Source organism: Penicillium malachiteum (genome assembly GCF_028827825.1).
Source record: "Penicillium malachiteum strain IBT 17515 chromosome Unknown utg000001l:1.0-8184562.0:1.0-8186909.0, whole genome shotgun sequence".
Lineage (NCBI taxonomy): Eukaryota > Fungi > Ascomycota > Eurotiomycetes > Eurotiales > Aspergillaceae > Penicillium > Penicillium malachiteum.
This window is the reverse complement of record NW_026643094.1, coordinates 4888002-4905414: the sequence shown is the minus strand read 5'-3', so window position 1 is coordinate 4905414 and position 17413 is coordinate 4888002. Positions and strand designations below refer to the sequence as shown.

The following is a 17413-nucleotide window of genomic DNA, read 5'->3' as shown; positions in this document are numbered from 1 at the left end:
GCAATCAGTGAAGCTGAATGTTTGCCATATGATAAGGACCTTGTTTATAAACTCGCAGCGGTGCCTGTCCACCATCGCTCCTACAACCCACCAAGGTCCTCCCACTCCCACCCATCTTCGAGCTTCCTGCTTCCACAACATCAATCTAACAATAACAACCCAAAACACACATCAAAATGTCTATCTCACTGCTTCCAGAGGAGCTTCTTGTCATGATCTTTGACTTTGCAACCTTGAATGACCGTGTTGACCTCAGTACACCAAAACGAGACAACGCCACCTTACGATCTCTGGGCCTTGTCAGCAACCGGTTCCACCGCATAGTCCAGCCTCTTCTCTTTGAAGAGATCAGCTTCATTTATTCTGGAGATCAGCAATCCCAAGTTTCACCGATTGAGCGCACACGTCAGCTCCATGCACTGCTGAAGCATGATCACGAATGCAAGTTGCGCGACATCTGCCTTGCCTTTTATGTTGACATCGATGACTACGGCCAAGATAATCAAAGCGATTATCAAATCGTGCTTGATTTATTATCCTGGTTTACCCGACTCCGCTCACTGGTCATCGTGGGTGGCTTCTTCCTCAACGCGCCGGACTCAGTTCGCGCCCTCACACTGGAGACAATCAATCGCGCCAAAGATCTTGGTCAGCTAAGAACACTGAACCTTGAAGGCCATATGTGGGACGGGCGAGGTGGTATCACCCTTGCCGAAGTGATGAAATCAGTCGACTCCCAGTCCCTCGATACGCTAGAAGTCACGACAATTGGACTTTCTGACCTGCCCGCCATCCAAGAAATGGTTGATATCGACAAGCTACGAACGGCAAGCTTTACAAAGCTTCGCCTGATCGCTTGCAAGGACGACCCAGAAGCAATCGCCGCGTTGATCCACTGGCCAAAGCAGCTGATCAATTTCACCATCAACACGTCTGGCAATTGGGGTCCCGGAATGAGCCTGCAGGATATGGCGGCATGCCTCTCAATCCATAAAGATACCCTCACGACCATCTCAATCGACCTCTTAGGTAGACCGCATGGGCTGACTTTCGACACCAGAAAGTTCCCCCACTTGGATGAGCTTTGGCTATCCAGGACTCAGATCTGCGAAGATCCCTGGGGCCAGGAGTTCGAGTGGGATCCAGTCCATGCGGATCTCCTACTTGGTCCGAGTCTTCGAACGTTCGGGTTGGTGTTTGGGGTCATGGGTCACACCGTGATCAACAACTGGGGGTCCTTGGAGGAAGAGTGGATTCGTCAATTGGCGAAGGTAGCGTGTGAACGGCGCGCTGTCCTGAGCACAATTGCGATCACATTCAACCCCTCGGACCCTCACCCAAATCCCGACGTTGGGGTGTATCGAGACGGGAAGTATGAGTATCCGTGGGATAGAATGGACAAGCTGGCCAAAGAGATCAAGGAATATGGTCTCGACCTGTACTATTCCACTCCGACGTGGACGAAGGAAGAGTGGTTGTCTCTGTGTGGAGACCAGATCAGCAATGGCTGAGCAGTGCGCCTGCCGGGGGTGTCTGAGCAGTGTACTGTATGAATGAAAACTTTGTTTCTTTCCCTTCAAATTACTTTCCAAGTTCTCCTCGTAAATGGTATCACGGCTGGGCAAAATTTAGTAGTAGATAGAAGGGCTTACGTTTGAGTTCTCAGCCGCCAAAGCTCCTGCTTTCAGCTTGTAAGTAAAGCCTCAGGCGACGCTGTAGCCATGTTCACATAGTTCAAGTTAAATACTCAGGAAGGGAAGTCTAGCTGCTACCTGTGTATAGTTGCCAGGTGGATATAGGCAACTGGGTATTCTGCCAGGCGTGAAGGAAACTCGAAAAACCACTGCAATCCAAATAGGAAAAGAGGTCTAGTCTACTGTATACTAGTCTGGTAGTACTCTTGTGATCGGGAATATTCTCTGGGTAAACTTTCATTGTCCAACCACTTTTCATCAAGCGGCTGTCGTTGACATGAGAGATCCGAGCTTCTTGTATTACCTGGGCCCACAGCCTCGTTGAGAAGCCAGCGGTATATCCTCTGAGTGATGAACCAAGGACAAATTTGCCATAATCAGGCCCGGATTCTATCCACGTGCAGTTGAACATCGTTGGTTGTGAGTTGTTTGAAGTCCAAGTCTTACACCATCGACCATATAGTGCAACAAGGGGAAGATAGAAGTTTCTGGCAGTCGCTCTTCTCGGTGCATGTCCAATTGAAAAATTGAAGAGAGAAATGGCCCATGAAATTGGACATCTTGGTATACGGACCAAAATTGCCTGCCTATATGGACTTATGTAGAATCAACCTCATGGCAGATGCTGAGTATATTGATACGGGACGTTGAATGTGCAGACTAAACCGCATTTAGTAAAGAGCGAGAGAGCATTTGAAATTGATCAAGAACGGCGAGTGAGCATCAGTTTTGAATTTTTGTCTCCAGGGCTGGCACTTTGGTACCGAGGGTACGGAGTAGATTCCTGCTTGATGAATGGAGCTCCATTGAAAATAGAGTCACGGTACGAAGAAAGAGGAACTTGAATCATATATGATACTGTTTGAATGTTAATTTGATGAATATCACTTTACTTGCACGTCCCGTTAGCTCTATAGACACGGCAGAAATGGCCCCCAATATTCATCATACCGATGCCATACCATCGCAGGTTTGGTTGTCAGGGCCTAGCACTCCACAAAGTGGATCCAGGCCCTTTGTCCCGTACTCCCGGAGAGGACGGACCCAGGACGGACCGAGTAATCTCGCTTTCGACTGGTCTGGAGATTTGAAGGTATGGAAAATATGTTTCAGCCGGAGATTGGTCTTGTGATAGAGGAAAAAGCTTCAGGTACATAAGGTTTTCCTGGAGTAACTTACATACATGAATGTATGTACGAAATCCACCAGAGGGATTATGAGTTCTGACGGTGACACCTAGGCTCCACTCCAGGCTCATGCGGCATGCCAAAGTTGCCCAACCATAGAAAACGGAGCCTCCCGGGTTGCAGCAACAGGGAATATGGGAACAAGTCTCAGCCGGTTGGAATTAGTATACGGATACGGGGGTATCTTGTACGCAGGTCCACAGGACCACAGCGTCATACTAATCTCCTTTCAATCAAGCTAGCCTTGTGTGGGCACCACAGTGCAGGATTCTGATGGGCCTGAACAGGGGAATGAAACCGGGAGCTGTGATGGCGCTCCCGTTGGAGCTCGGACTGCGGATTTTGTGATTCCGATGTTTTTTCTTCTCCACTTGTCAATTTTGTTGAAAGATCTTTTTTTTTCAATTTAATCAATTAATTTGGAATGAAGAATAAGTTGGAGGTTCAAGTTTCTTGGCTTTGATCGAGTCGATCTTGCGGGTCGGGGTGAGATTGAGAAGCTTTAATCTGAATAAGGCAGGAACGTTTTACCCCTCTTGGCTATTTCTGCCTCAGGTATTATGCACTTTGTTCTTTCATCCACACCAGTTACTCCTGTCCTCGATTTCATTCGTTCGTGCAATCATGGGACTCGGAGTTCTGGAGGATCGGAAGCTTGAGCAGGTCCCAGGTGAGATTGTTGTTCCATGTAATCAGAAGAGCGTGGGTATTAATGAGAATAGGCACCTGCAACATCTATGAAACAGACGATGGCAATCATCACACGGGTGCGAACCTCAAATACGATCGGACTACTGCCGAACCTACGATCCTCGTGCCCCAGCCAAGTGATGATCCTAACGATCCGTTGGTATAACTCCCAGTACTTAAATCAAGTTGGACCATTCAACTAACCATGTCAGAATTGGCCATTATGGAGGCGCGATCTTATTCTCGGAATCATATCCTTTGTTACTATCCTATGCACCACACTCAGCTCTATTATGGCAGCGAATACTGTTACGATTGCTGAATATGAGAAAATCACATTCACCGAAGCGGCGCTTCTCACTGGTTATCATCTATGCGGTGTTGGAGTAGCTGGTCTTTTGATCGTCCCAAGTGCGCGAGTCTGGGGCAAGCGGCATTTATTCATTATGGGACACATTCTCATGATTATCAGTTGCGCCTGGGCGGGAGGAAGTGGGCATAACCACAAGAGTCTTTTATGGGCCCGAATCTTCCAGGGTGTTGCATTGGCTCCATTTGAAGCTCTGGTGAATGCTTGTGTTGGAGATCTTTACTTTGTCCATGTAAGTCGGAGCTGAATCGCACGAGCACATCTGTCTCAAGGCTGACCAGAACAGGAACGAGGAAAGCGCATGGCCGTTTCCAATGTCTCTCTATTTGGTGCTGCATTTCTGACTCCCGTCTTTGTTGGGAAGATCACCAAGTCCCTGGGTTGGCAGTGGTCTTTCTACTTTGTGGCAATTTTTCTCGCTGCGGCCCTACCTTTTATGATCATTTTCGTGCCTGAGACTGCTTTCAGACGGCCGGACTACCTGAACACCGACTTCAAGCATAAGAATGCCCAGGTCTCGTCCGATGAATCAACATTTCCCCTCGATTCTACTTCCAACCAAGGCTCCAAGGAGTTTGTCCCAGGGCACTTGGCCACCAGAAGCACATTGACAACGGAAATATCTGCCGCCGTGACGCCGCAAAAGAACTCACTATGGAAGTCGATGAGACTTTTTAACGGCCGGAAGACGGATGAGAACTTTTTCAAACTATTTCTTCGTCCATTCCCGTTATTCTTCCACCCTGGGATCCTCTGGGTAGGTAATTTGCTGCAATATTGTTTAATTTCCACTAGGTGCTAACATTCTACAAGGCCTGTCTCATACAAGGCGTCATAATCGGCTGGACTGTCTTTATCGGTGTCATCCTAGCTCTTGTTTTTCTGGGGCCGCCACTATGGTATGAGGAAGACAAAACCGGATATCTGTACACCGGGGCTTTTATTGGAGCCATCTTAGGCTTGTTCATCTCGGGTTTCCTCACGGACTTCATGAATAAGATCATGATCAGGCTCAACAAGGGCAAATATGAGCCCGAGTTCCGCATTCTTCTGGTGATCTTCCAGCTTATTTTCAGTGGCATGGGGCTCTATGGGTATGGATGGACTGCCTCGGACGTGGAAAAATACCGGTGGCTTTTGCCCGTCGTGTTCTTTGCGTTCGTGGTTATTGGTATGGTGATGGGTGCAGTGGCCTCTGCACTTTACATTATCGATGCCCACCGTAAGTGATGCTTTCGCGCGTGGATCTTTTGAACTCTAGCTGACTATTGCAGGGGAAATCTCCGTTGAGGCTTTCACTTGCCTCCTGGTCTTCAAGAACATGTTCAGCTTTGTGCTGACTTTCTATGCCTATGACTGGTTTGCATATGGTGGTATCAAGCATACTATGACCATCGTCGGCAGCATTCAAGTGGGCATTTGTCTCCTGAGTATCCCTATGTGTATGTCTCCTCCAGAAAAGGCCATCCTTACTTGAATTAACGACTGACTCTTACTAGACGTTTTTGGCAAGCGGAACCGCTCGTTCTTTGCCCGTCATGACATCCTCGAGATGTTGCATCTTTGGTAGGCGGGCCTATTTTGAAGGTCTCCGTCGGATTATCTAAATTAGTGGGACGAATATTGTCATGGTACCATGCTGGTCATTATCTGAATATCTGTACTAGTACTGTATGGTGTATGCATATCTAATTACTCAACAGTCGATGTTGAATTTCCCAACCGTTTCTTCTCGACAGGATACTTTTCAAGACTCTCATACCACTGTATAGTTGATCCAATCATGAATGCCCACGAACCCCAGAATGTAGCCAGTGTGGCTTGATACTCCACCTTGGAAGAACTGGTTCCTGGTCCCAATGCACCACACAATGTGAAGCCTATGCCACCAATGAAGTTCCAGACTCCAATGTGCCAGCCAAGAACATTGAAAGCGGGCAGATACCATTTCTTCTGAGTCTCCAGCGTAAAAAGAAGCCCGCTAATGATGAATCCAACACCACCGACCATCTGCGGAACCCAGTAGATTCCATCAGTCAGACCTTGACTCATATTGTCGATTATCCCCGGTAGACCAGTCAGTCCAGCAATCCAGAAGATACTGGCAGCAAAGAACTGAATTAGAGATGCAAGAAATCCCAACTCATGGAGATAGTGACTCCTCAACTCAGACAAGGATGGAATCCAGCGAAACGACTGTCCATCAGATAACGTGGTGCTGTAACCTTCTGTCGCAGAAAGAGAATGTCGTCGCGCATATTTTCCCGCACCAACAAGATTCCTCTTATTCGCATGATGATGTCCACAATCTTCCTTGATGGGTTTAACCGCAGTAACAGTATTCTGGGTCTTGGTCTCACCCTCCAGTTTCGTTAACTCAGTTTCCAAAGCCCACCCAAAGCAACCCGTTTGATGCGCATTAACAGCTTCAAGTAATAACAAAACACTCCCAACCTCGAAAACCGTCGCACCAATAAATCCCGTAACACCTCCACCAACCAACGACTCACCCGAGAACTCGGTCGCAGGATCCACCATGGGTAACCAGGCGAAAAAGGCATTGATTATCCATATCGCTGATCCAACTGTAAATGTTACTGCTACTAGATATGAGACATCCCAGTAGGGTGCATATGTAGCCATTCGGATAATACCCCTGAGCACAGCTCGAAGGGAAGATGTTGGTGCTGGGGTAGATGCAGGTGCTGCATGACGGACATCTTGGGCGGCCTGGTAATCTACCCGTAATGCATGTCGCCCCTTGCGATTATCACGCGATCGCCATAAATGCTCGACAACTGGACTGGGAGATGGTGGTGTGAGTTTTGCATCTGCACTCTCGTCGGCGTCTTGTACAGGCGTTGGCGTGGTCGCTGTTGCGTATCGTGCGCGCGTCGGGTTCAGGAATGTTAGTGGGCCGGAGATATGGCCGTGGCGAAGTGTGAGACTGGGATGGTCGTGCAGGGGTTCCCGACCGGGTTGAAATTGGGCGTTTCTGGGCATTATTGTGCCCTGGTTCCAATGATGTCTCAGGGGTGTGAGAGGGAGAGTTTTAAGCTTTGAAGCTTGGGCCTGTAAACCAGTTCTAGTGGTGCCATCATCGACTAACCACTTGTATACTGTACCTAGTGTAGAATGGGCCAGTGAGCGGAGGGAATGGGATTAGTCATATTCAGCCAGCCCAAGTGATTATACTACAAACTAGAGATTAATTAGTAGTATATTAATCATTTGAAAAAGTATTATGAGTATCATATTGCAGATTTTGCTTTCTATCCCGAGCTCGATGGGGAGTCCAAGTCTTGTCTAGGTCCACGGGTTGAATGCTTGATCTTTTGTATTCCTGCCCTGCTATGCTTGAACGTGAATAAATGTCTAGTAAGTCTTCCTCTTATGATTGTCTAATTATGCCATGCGGGCTAGACTCGGACTTTTTGCAGAAATTGAACAACAGCTATGATAAAATGTTAGTGACGTATCATCTGTGAGACTAGATAAATCATACCTTGTCTGAATTCTTCGGGCTTTTCCTGCACTATCCAGTGTCCACAATCAATGTTGACAGTCTCTGAACGAGGAAAGAGTGTATTCATCAAGGGAAATGCATTCTCTGGAATGTAGTGACTTTGCAGACCTCGAAGGAACAGTACCGGATTAGAAAATGTTGCAGAACCCGGCTTGTACGGAAACATGCCTAAGGGCCCTAGAGCTCCTCGTAAGATGTCTACCGAGAGACGTAGTTTCAAAAAGGGACTTTCTTTCTCTTTGATGAAATTGCTCAACAGCCATAATCGCACGGATGCGTCCTGTAAGGTTCTCGAGGTAAGTAACTTGATTTCATCAGATAGAACACTTCGAGTACTAACCGTTACTGTTTCTCTGAGTATCTTATCAGCTTCAAGATGAGTAGGAACTTGTTTGCTGTGAATTTCCGCCATGGCATCTAGATATTTTTCAAAGTCTGGTACCAGAGCAAGTTCAATAGGACCATTGTCGACTGCGACGACATTGGATACAAGGTCTGGTGATCCCAAAGCTAGGGTCATTGCAGTTTTGGCGCCCCTGAAGTGAAAATTAGTATACTGTTCTCGCTCTTCATGGATCACAGCTTCGACTTACATGGAATGGCCAATCACAGTGGGCCGTTGTAAGTTGTGTGTCTGGATAAAGCATTTGACATCTAATGCCATTTCCGGATAGGTATGCAGGGGATGGTGACCGGAGTCTCCATGATTTCTTAAATCCTGTATAAATCAGTATCAATTTCATACGAGAGTTGGAATCAAGTTTTTCATACCAAGGTATAGACGTCGCGGGTCAGGTCTTTCGCGAGGAGCCTTGACAGGGATCATTGTTAGCGTCTTCTTTCCAAGGTTTTCCACCAAAGACAAATAGCTGAGTCTTACCTGCTTACATGTCTGTTCTCCCGTTTGGATCCTAGAAATCCATGCAGAAACAAAATTGGCGATTTTTGAGTGGCCGACCCTTGTGGCGACTTGGCGCGCAGCAGTTCAAAGGCCAATGGCACTCTCCCCGTTGCGAGCTCAGAGAGCGATCTGGTTGTCATGATATGGTTTGTTGGGAGATATCACAGGGGGTTATGAGCCTCGGGCTGAAGTGCTGGTATATCTTGTGCAAAAATTGTAGTATTCTGACTTCGGGAGTTGTTTTTAGGGGTCATCGCTCGGCCAAAAATCGAGGGTCCACTCGGCGAAATACAGAGATGCCGAAATCCAAAATGAGTGATTTTAATCGTAAATTGGCACTTTTGGGTATGAATTATTCATTGGATTAAAGAGAAAGCTCAATTGATACATATATACTGCCTCAATTCTGCACTACTAGTACTTAGTACTCTGTACAAATCTGGGTTCTCTATCTCCTAGTGTCTATACCATACGGAGCACTAGATCAACTAATGGACGCGGATGCTAGTATTAGGTGCAATTGAAAGAAAAACAGAACATTGACCGATACTAATTGAGACATGAACTTAACATAATCTCGTCTAAATAGAAGTACTAGTAATCAAGTTTCCTTCTCCGGCCAGGGTCTCAAACTCTCAGTGTGTTGCGAATCCCCATCTTAACTCTAGGAACTCGAGACATCTTCGCCAGTACAGGTGTCTCCATTCGAAGAACCGTTTCCCGATAGCAGGTTCCAGTCGTCCACTCATACGAGCATGCAATGGCTCGTTGCATACCTCCTTCTGCTGCGCACAAGAGAACCACGCTCGGTGGGTTGACCGCTTCGAATAGCGTCACTGTCATAGTATTGGTATCGACCAGCGTGAAGATACGCATTCCATCAGGGTTGGTGTTCGATTTGGCTTGCTCTATCTTTGCCGCAATCTCTGCAGAAGATTTCTTCGGATCGCAAGGCTCGCAGTCGCTGGATGCTTCTTCATGCCGAGAAAGCGAGGAGCCGTAAGCGCTCCATCGCAAACGTTGGAGATTACCACCAAATATTTGGGATTCGATGGTCTCGAGATCGGCATATCCTTCGAATCCGAAGAGCCATGCTTGGGAGCCCCCTTTGAAAATATCAAAGTCAGTTTTCGAGGTACATCAAAGCTCATTCTCACGGAATCCACTTACAGAATTTCCCCCCATACAGTAAACGGGTGAGATACGGCGCGCAGAAAAATGTCAATACAGCAAGTACCACAAGCAAGGCGCCCAGGACAGCTGTAAAGTACATCCATACTCGGACCATCCATACCTTGTGCTTGAAATCGCTGAATACACCTGCCGTGAAAGATGTGTCGCTCAAGTCGTGCTGCACTCTATCCAGCATTTGAACAATGGCGAAAGTAATGACAAAAGTAAAAATTCCAATTACACCAAAGAACGGAGCTCCGTGGAACAATATCTTCGTGATGAGTCGCTTGGGAGTGGTTCTTCGCCGGGAGTTGACCTTTCGGAATTTGTCCCAGTGGATTGTAGCACCGAACGCTCCATCAACAAGAATCGCATCGTTGTAGCAGATTCCGGCTATCTGACAGGTCGGTTCGATATCCCATAGATTGACATCGTACTTATCATCCGTACAATACCATGGCTGATCATCGTTCTGAGGCAAAACACACATCAATCGTTCAAGGAGCTTGTCACTATCATTGGCAAGGGACAGACGGGCGAAGGCTTGAAACTCGCTGTCGTTGTGATCGACACAGGGTCGCTTCAGGAGTAGACCCATAAGTGCGTAGGTATGACCACCCTGTAAATTAAATGAATTAGTTTCAGAAGGCACCTGGGCAGTATATAAAGATGAACTTGGAAACATACCCTAAAATCATCCCCTTTCTCCCTCGAAAAAAGACAGTTCAAGGCAATACTTGATAACTGTAGCGGGCTGAGAATGAGACTCCCTGAGAAGTGATCAGTCAGCTGCCTGCTTCTTTCCGAATCATCCCAAGCATATTCGGCAAAGCGGCTCTTCGGTATAGATGCGCTATGGCCTGGGTCTCCCTCTTCGTTTAGAGGAAATTTGCCTCGCTCATAAACAGGTATTTCCTGGTTTTTGCAAAGTAGAACCTCTGGCAATGTCCACACACGACTACCCCAGTCCCGTACGAGAGTCTTGATTCTTTCATCCAAATTGTTGTCTGAAAGTTTCAGTCCCTTTCTAGGCCCGACAGCGATAACAACGGCGCGAGCCCCGCGGACGATATCACTGATGTGATAAATATCATCGGCCGAGTCCGAATTAGCACCAGGCGTGCAAAAAGCGCTTATCCAGTATGCTGGGACACCAAATTCCCGAGCAGCGATGAGACCTATCTCGTTGAGCGCGGCCATGTCTTTCTCATTCTTGAGTTTGAACTGGGTACCGATGTACGCAACAACCACATACTCTGGGCAATTTTGATCACTGCGCAAATTCGTTTTCACGTTTTCAAGGCTTATCCGATATTTTTCCTCTTGTTTTGACCAATCCTTCCAATCACTGGCCTTCAATAGCTTTGATTCATTTTCACCCGCGTCGAAAAGCAGATAACGTGGCTCAAGGAGACGATCGATGTTTGAGAATGGAACGGGGCTTCCATCCGGAGGACTGGGAAGGCTGATCGACTGGTTTCGTTCGAAAGAGTTACGAACGATCCTACAATATCCCCAATACCGATAGGGAAAAGGGTCATAATTGCCATCGTTCACGATCTCGCCGTCATCTGAGATCCCGGGTATTCCCATCTGGTGGAAACAAGCGATTTATTAGTAGGTTCATCATTATGAATAGTCAGCACAATCTTCACTTACCACAATAGTAAGAAAAAGACACGCAGCTGGCCATTTAACTGCGGCTTCAAGATAGTTCATGGAGCGATAGCCTTTGCCTTCTAAATCCGCATCAAATCCTCTCAGGGCCCAGTTGGCAATCCTCAATGTGAGAGGTGATACATTGCTTATGGATGTTCTCTTGTACTTTGAGTCTCTAGCCACTTTGAGAAAATCATTAGTACACTGTACTATTAGCTTTTCGACTCGACCGTCCTCTGGGTCAAGGAAGCGTTCATCTGCTCTGCCACGATGGACACGCTGGAAATGATCTTTGTGGTGAAACTCTCCCTCATCCACAGTGAGATTGGCTGGTTCGTACGAGTGCCCAAAGCTAGGAATTTTAGACTTCAGTAATTTGGTAAAGGAGTTTTCGCGAGGTGTCTTTGGCTTGGTTCGACGAGTACCTAACTGAAAGAAGTATGATTATTTGATTCGAAAATACCGAACACGGCCTAGAGATACGTATTACATACACGACGAAGCTCTTCAGACGAGCTACTATGCTCCTTTGTAGAATACATGTATCCCTAGTATCAATCAAAGACTTAACGCTTTGTCCTCAATCCCTTCAGTCCACCTTTCTTGAATCTACTCACAGGAGCTTTGGTAGATGGTTCAGACTTGTCTGAATTACCAGTCTAGAAAGGAATGTGAGCTTATGGTCTTATGTTTTGTGAGAGGTTTCAAGAGCAACTTACCTTCTCCTGGGAGTTTGAGCTGGAGCTAGTTGTCACACTAATCTCATCTTCTTCACTATCAGAGTGGGTCATCATCGCAGAAGATGGGTCCCGCAACCCACCATGTCTTTCACGGGTAGCCTGTCCAATGTTAACAAAAGATTATAAGTAATTGTTGAATACTATACTAACCATTTGGGCAACTTCAAATGTTGAGTGCAACGAGGCACTTCCAGTACAGAGTAGTAAAATATGGGTTGTTCAGCCCAGTTGTTCAGCCCGGAGATGTTCAAACTTGAATGTTCAAGTAGTCTTCAACTTCAATGTATGTGTTGATGTGCCGGGCATATAGAGAAATGTGGGTACAGAGAGCCTCTTTATATGTAGTTTACTCCAAGGTCATGACTCGGAACTCGGGCCACTTCATCCAACCCTTTTTCATCCTGAATCCTGATAGCCTTCATGAATATTGCGATATTCTACGGAAGGGGCCATGACTATAAGAGGATACTAAGCCGGCAGCGAATGAGGAAGATATCCAGTACACCAAAAAAACTCCACAAGCACAAAGCCTTCGTCTTGGCGGCCCCGGGGGCTGGGCTTCATGTTCCTGAATTAACTTACTATGCGCATGTGGCGGAGAAAACAAGAAGCGTGGGATAGGTTGTTGAGCAGAGATGGTCCATGTGGTGGATACGTCTTACTTTTGCAGTGCATATTTCACATCCACGGGTTAGTAGTATCTCTGTACCTTCCCGGTAATCTGGATAGCTGAATCCTTCACCCCGGGTGGTAGAGCACTAAGCTAATTCAAGAAGGAGGCTTGATGCATCACGGGTGGTGGTTTCAGAGCTGGGGGCTAATGCACCTAGCGAAGTCAGATGCTGTCTTCTCAGATTGATGAAGAGCCTCAAGCCACCTCTCGGTGTTTCCGAAAACGTGCCCAGGTGGCAGGGAAAATTCACATCATTCCAGTCAAATGACTGGTGTGTCACTCTTTTAGTCCCAGGCGTCCAGCTCGTGCATATAACACGGATGCAAAATATCAAACTCAATTTCCATATCCGATAGTTGCTGCGATATTTCAAATATTGAGGCTGAGAAGCACCAGTGGGTAGTACTTACAGGTACTCGTGCCTGTAAGTGGAGGTGGCTCATCATTGCCCACATGTGCAACTTGAAGTGAACTTGAACAAATGTGCATTTTCACCTGGGCAGGTCCACGGGTGTGACTAGGTAGATAGTACCAGTAGGCTTGCAGAACTGTAGCATGCACAGAGTAAAGCCCAAGGTCCCAAGGTTACTCCCGTCCGCAGTGTCAATCACTAACCACTTCTGGAAATCTGAGCCGCAAGAAACTACTATAATTGGCTTCTACTTTTAGATCCGAGAGAGTGAAAGATGAAGACTCGGACCTCTCAATCTAAAGATAACATTTAAATCATCCGAGCCCCTCTCGAGTGCGTTTACAGGGCTGAATTTGGACATGATATGTAGGTCTCGGGGACTTTCAAGTTGTAATTGGCTTCTCCTCACACTTCGTTTCCAGAGCCATGTCCGTGAACCACCTGAGCAACTTCAAATGTTCAAATATTTCATGCACATGTGATGAGTATATCTTAGCCGAAGTCGAAACCTTAGAAATGGGGCGTAAAACTTGAATATCTTTAGCGTGCACTCCACGTAGTATTGTATAGATGCTCACCTCTTTGATATTTGTGGATCTCGGCGAACAACAGTTTTTACTGGCTAGTCCCAATGTTTGCTTCTGTGTTGAACTAATTTTATTCACGATTCCTCAGCTGATGATTGAAATGGGGCAGAAAATATTTACGCGAGTTGACCTTGTACTGTTGTACATACGGAGTATGACCCAAAAGAAGTTCCTGTATAGACACTAACCTTGAACCCCTTAGCTGCATATAAGTCGCGGGGAACTGAGTCCTGTGATTGGCTTCTCTTCACACTTGGCTTCTGCGGAGAATCATTTTGCGTTGGGCACATATCAGCCAAATTACAAATTGGGGGCCGTGAGAATTCCCAGCCGCATTATGTTGATCTTATCATCTCTTACCCTGATCTTCCAGGTTTTCAACCCCAGGGCCGGAAACTTCCAAGGTTCCAATGAAGCTGGATTTGTAATGAAACGCCATACGTTACTATATCGAAAAAAAGCCAATCTAGCAAGTTCAAGTTTACGTGCTATCCCACATTACCTGAAATGCAATTTTTATCGCCAGAGAACGCTAAGCTAAACTCGAAATGGAATGCACATAATTATGAGCATTTTGAGAAATGTATTGAGCTCGCCCAGAAAGAGTCATCTCAGACCTTATTGATCCCCAAGAAGGAGAAAATAAACTATCAAGGCTTTGAATGGCTCGAAAGTAAGTACCATAGTCCTTGTTACGATGAGCGATACTGAAGTCAGCAGATGAATCTAGTGGGCAGAAGATGACATGGCCTGGGATATCTGATCTTGCAGAACGCCCTGAAAAGGCAGTTCGAATTGTGTAGGCTAGGTATAATCCATTGGAAGTCGGTGCAGATGCTAAAAGATCCTAGATTCACTGCCCTCGACATTCCTCATAGGAAGGGAGGACCAGCAATTGTCGATCTATACAAACACTACAATCTTCCTGGAGCATTTGTAGCAGAAAGGAGATTGGATGTTGCTTGTTCATTTGGTGCCACTCCATTGGTTGAAGGTTCGACTTGTATGTGAATATTTCATTTTCATTCTTTGTTCTATCGGACTAATACCTAGTTATGGACAAGACACATGGTTTCATTTTCTCTGCAAAGATATTCCAATAAAGGAAGTCAATGGTATTATGACAATCGATAATAAGAACAAACAGGTCGAACTAGACCCAGGCCAAGCGGACACTAAATGGATTCGCTCTTCTTATTGTCTGAAAGTGACACGATCCTCAGAACTGAAGAAGACGGCCTCAGTGACTTTACTTACCTTTGGCAGCAAGGACAAACTATTTGAAAGATTTGAGATTGCCTCGCAGTGCATGTCTTATGAGGAAATCCTCAAGCACCCTTATTCTCTATTGAATGTTGTGTTTGAAGTTCTACACGAAGAAATAGATGCTTTCGCCTGGAAGGTTGCAGATCTTTACGCCCCTGCAGAAAAGGTATGGCTTCCGCATTAAGGTTGAGAATTCCTATTAATTTCTTCCAGCAAGTAATAGAAATGGCCCAAAATGACTCAGGGTTGGCTACCGACGATCTGAATTTCCCTAGCATGCACCGTATCCAACGATATCAAATTTACCTACTCGAGGCCGTTGAAGCGCTTACAGAAACGCTGAGCGCGGCCTCGTATCATTATAAGCAAGTACTTCCACATTCCTCTGTGGATTCAATGAGTTCAACACTTGCTGGACTACGATATGCAAATATACTTCTGAGATCCACCGAATTGCGTCTCCGGAGTCTGGAAAAGCGGACTCAATCGATCATTAATCTGGTGGGTCTATCGAGCCATGCTTTATCTCCAGTGATCCTTTGCCAGCAGATCTTATAAGTTGACTTGTATCAGGCCTTTAACCTGGTCACTCAGGCTGACTCAAAAGTCATGAAAGGTGACTCCAAGGTCATGAGAGGGGACAGCCAAGCAATGAAGAATATTGCGATTCTGACCATGGTGTTTTTGCCTTGTACGGCTGCGACAGTAAGAAAGATAATTATTTAACCCTGCTCCATTATGCATCCTTTCTCACTTAGACGCAGAGCTTCTTTAGTACCCCATTCTTCTACCTCGAGAATGATTCAAACCTACTGGAAGTTTCACCACATTTCTGGATTCTCTGGGCCATCACCATTCCGCTGACTGTGGTGACTATTCTGACCTTTGTTCTATGGTCAGAAAGAAGGCTCCTCGAAAAGTTCATCAACGGACGAATTGAGCGATGGAAAGCGAGGAAGAAGAATAGGCGATTGGGATCAAAGGAAGGAAAATTGCCATCAATGATGGACAGCCTACCAAAAGTGTAGTTGCAAGCTTTCCACGCATGAAATTACAATCAAAACATAGTCGAAATTCGGCATAAGGACTTTTGAAAGACTACTAGCCGGTCACTAGTCAAATCTACCAGTGGCAGGACTGCAAATCAAAATATTCAAATATTGATGTCAAGCACGAGTCACTATATAGAAATTGTCTAGGATATTCCATGAAACCCACGCAATTTCTGATTCACTTGGATATTTGAAGCAGAGCAACTGGTACTGCCAATGGTACCTGAATGTCGACACCCCAGATTCATTGGCGAAGTTCCTGAGCGTTGAGCCAGAGAAGTTCAGAATTGACGACGCCATCACTGAGGTTTCTGTAATTGACTCGGAGTAGCCGACAATTTCTAAGACACAAACAAGGTGTATCTAAGTCAAGCAAAAGCCCAGAATTCATTTAGAACAAGCTAACATATCTGTTTCAGAGAGGACGACATCAGTGAGTCCCGCAATCATATCGATATGGATATGACTGGCCCGGGCTAATGGCCCATCCTGATCAAGCCTCTCCTTCGAGTCGTTGAGGACACTGGAATAGAAACAAGAAATGAAGGAGTTCTCTTTACTAGTAGTCCACGGGTAGTAGGGCACTTGCCAGTTGGCAACATCGAAGTATATGTAGGGATAGGTGTCAGACTACAAGGTCTAATGCAGTAGGCGGTCGCAATGGGACGTATCAACAGGTCTGATTCTCATAACACTAATTTACACGAATAAGCGTCTGCTGCGACCGTAGATCACGTGGCTAATCATGTGATCCATTCTGGTTCGGCCAATCAGAAGCCAGGATTTAATCCTGTTAAAACCGTCCCAATTGGGCCTAGTTTATCACGTTATTTTGGCTGACAATAGGATTGATGCCTCAGGCATACTTTCTCTTTTTTTAATGCAATATTTGAACCACTACGGCCATGATTAGAATCGAATAATGGGTATATCCCAGTATGTATAAGAACAGATGTAATATTTGATACTAGTAAATAGATGCCACATGCAAAGATTACATAGTACATAGTACTAGTATGTGGAACCCTGCATATCTCAACTTCAAATGCCGAAGAATCATTTAGGAACCATGATCGTCATAACTTGAAATTGGTACCTTACTATTCCTATTCAGTCGCATTATGGAGTACGGTGAACTCCCTTCGTGCTCGTCATCATGGTCACATCGTGGTCAATAAGGACTCGCCGGATTCAAACTCCGATCGCCGATCAGTTTGGGTGCTTTTCTCACCAAGACTAATAGTAAATCAGTACTAAACCAGATCGATTCGATCGTAGGGATGGTACCAAATCCCATGAAATCCGATCAAATGGATCAGGAGAAGGAGGGGAAAGAAAAAAAGCAAAAAACGAGGATTAAGTAGAAGAACAGGAAAAAAAAGCCACTTAAGCCACCCTTCTCGACGAATGCGGAAAGCCGACGATCATCTCTCCCCCGCGTTAAAGCTCGTTGATTCATTGAGTTCGCTATGATGCAATCAGC

General features: G+C 45.9%; 6 protein-coding genes across 6 annotated transcripts; 3 read left to right on the top strand and 3 right to left on the bottom strand.

The window, feature by feature from the left end:
• Positions 1 to 176: 176 nt before the first annotated feature.
• On the top strand, positions 177 to 1511 carry N7483_001837 (uncharacterized protein; the record flags this gene model as incomplete). The annotated part of the gene is made up of 1 exon (XM_057085274.1): positions 177 to 1511. One exon carries the CDS (start codon positions 177 to 179, stop codon positions 1509 to 1511), a length of 1335 nt encoding a protein of 444 aa, XP_056951423.1.
• Positions 1512 to 3505: 1994 nt separating this feature from the next.
• Positions 3506 to 5505, top strand: N7483_001836 (putative MFS transporter; the record flags this gene model as incomplete). Its single annotated transcript, XM_057085273.1, has 7 exons — positions 3506 to 3551; positions 3604 to 3731; positions 3784 to 4173; positions 4228 to 4698; positions 4755 to 5163; positions 5216 to 5383; positions 5441 to 5505. Coding segments are annotated over 7 exons (1677 nt in total), but the record flags the coding sequence as incomplete, so codon positions are not given.
• A 128-nt stretch (positions 5506 to 5633) lies between these two features.
• Positions 5634 to 6944, bottom strand: N7483_001835 (uncharacterized protein; the record flags this gene model as incomplete). The annotated part of the gene is made up of 1 exon (XM_057085272.1): positions 5634 to 6944. The coding sequence occupies one exon, from the start codon at positions 6942 to 6944 to the stop codon at positions 5634 to 5636; it is 1311 nt and encodes a 436-aa protein (XP_056951421.1).
• A 464-nt stretch (positions 6945 to 7408) lies between these two features.
• Positions 7409 to 8508, bottom strand: N7483_001834 (Alpha/Beta hydrolase protein; the record flags this gene model as incomplete). The annotated part of the gene is made up of 4 exons (XM_057085271.1): positions 7409 to 8003; positions 8061 to 8185; positions 8239 to 8278; positions 8348 to 8508. 4 exons carry the CDS (start codon positions 8506 to 8508, stop codon positions 7409 to 7411), a joined length of 921 nt encoding a protein of 306 aa, XP_056951420.1.
• Positions 8509 to 8995: 487 nt separating this feature from the next.
• Positions 8996 to 11994, bottom strand: N7483_001833 (uncharacterized protein; the record flags this gene model as incomplete). The annotated part of the gene is made up of 6 exons (XM_057085270.1): positions 8996 to 9474; positions 9539 to 10160; positions 10229 to 11014; positions 11201 to 11629; positions 11818 to 11859; positions 11920 to 11994. 6 exons carry the CDS (start codon positions 11992 to 11994, stop codon positions 8996 to 8998), a joined length of 2433 nt encoding a protein of 810 aa, XP_056951419.1.
• A 2738-nt stretch (positions 11995 to 14732) lies between these two features.
• Positions 14733 to 15906, top strand: N7483_001832 (uncharacterized protein; the record flags this gene model as incomplete). Its single annotated transcript, XM_057085269.1, has 4 exons — positions 14733 to 15044; positions 15092 to 15379; positions 15452 to 15583; positions 15637 to 15906. The coding sequence occupies 4 exons, from the start codon at positions 14733 to 14735 to the stop codon at positions 15904 to 15906; spliced, it is 1002 nt and encodes a 333-aa protein (XP_056951418.1).
• Between the last annotated feature and the right edge of the window lie 1507 nt (positions 15907 to 17413).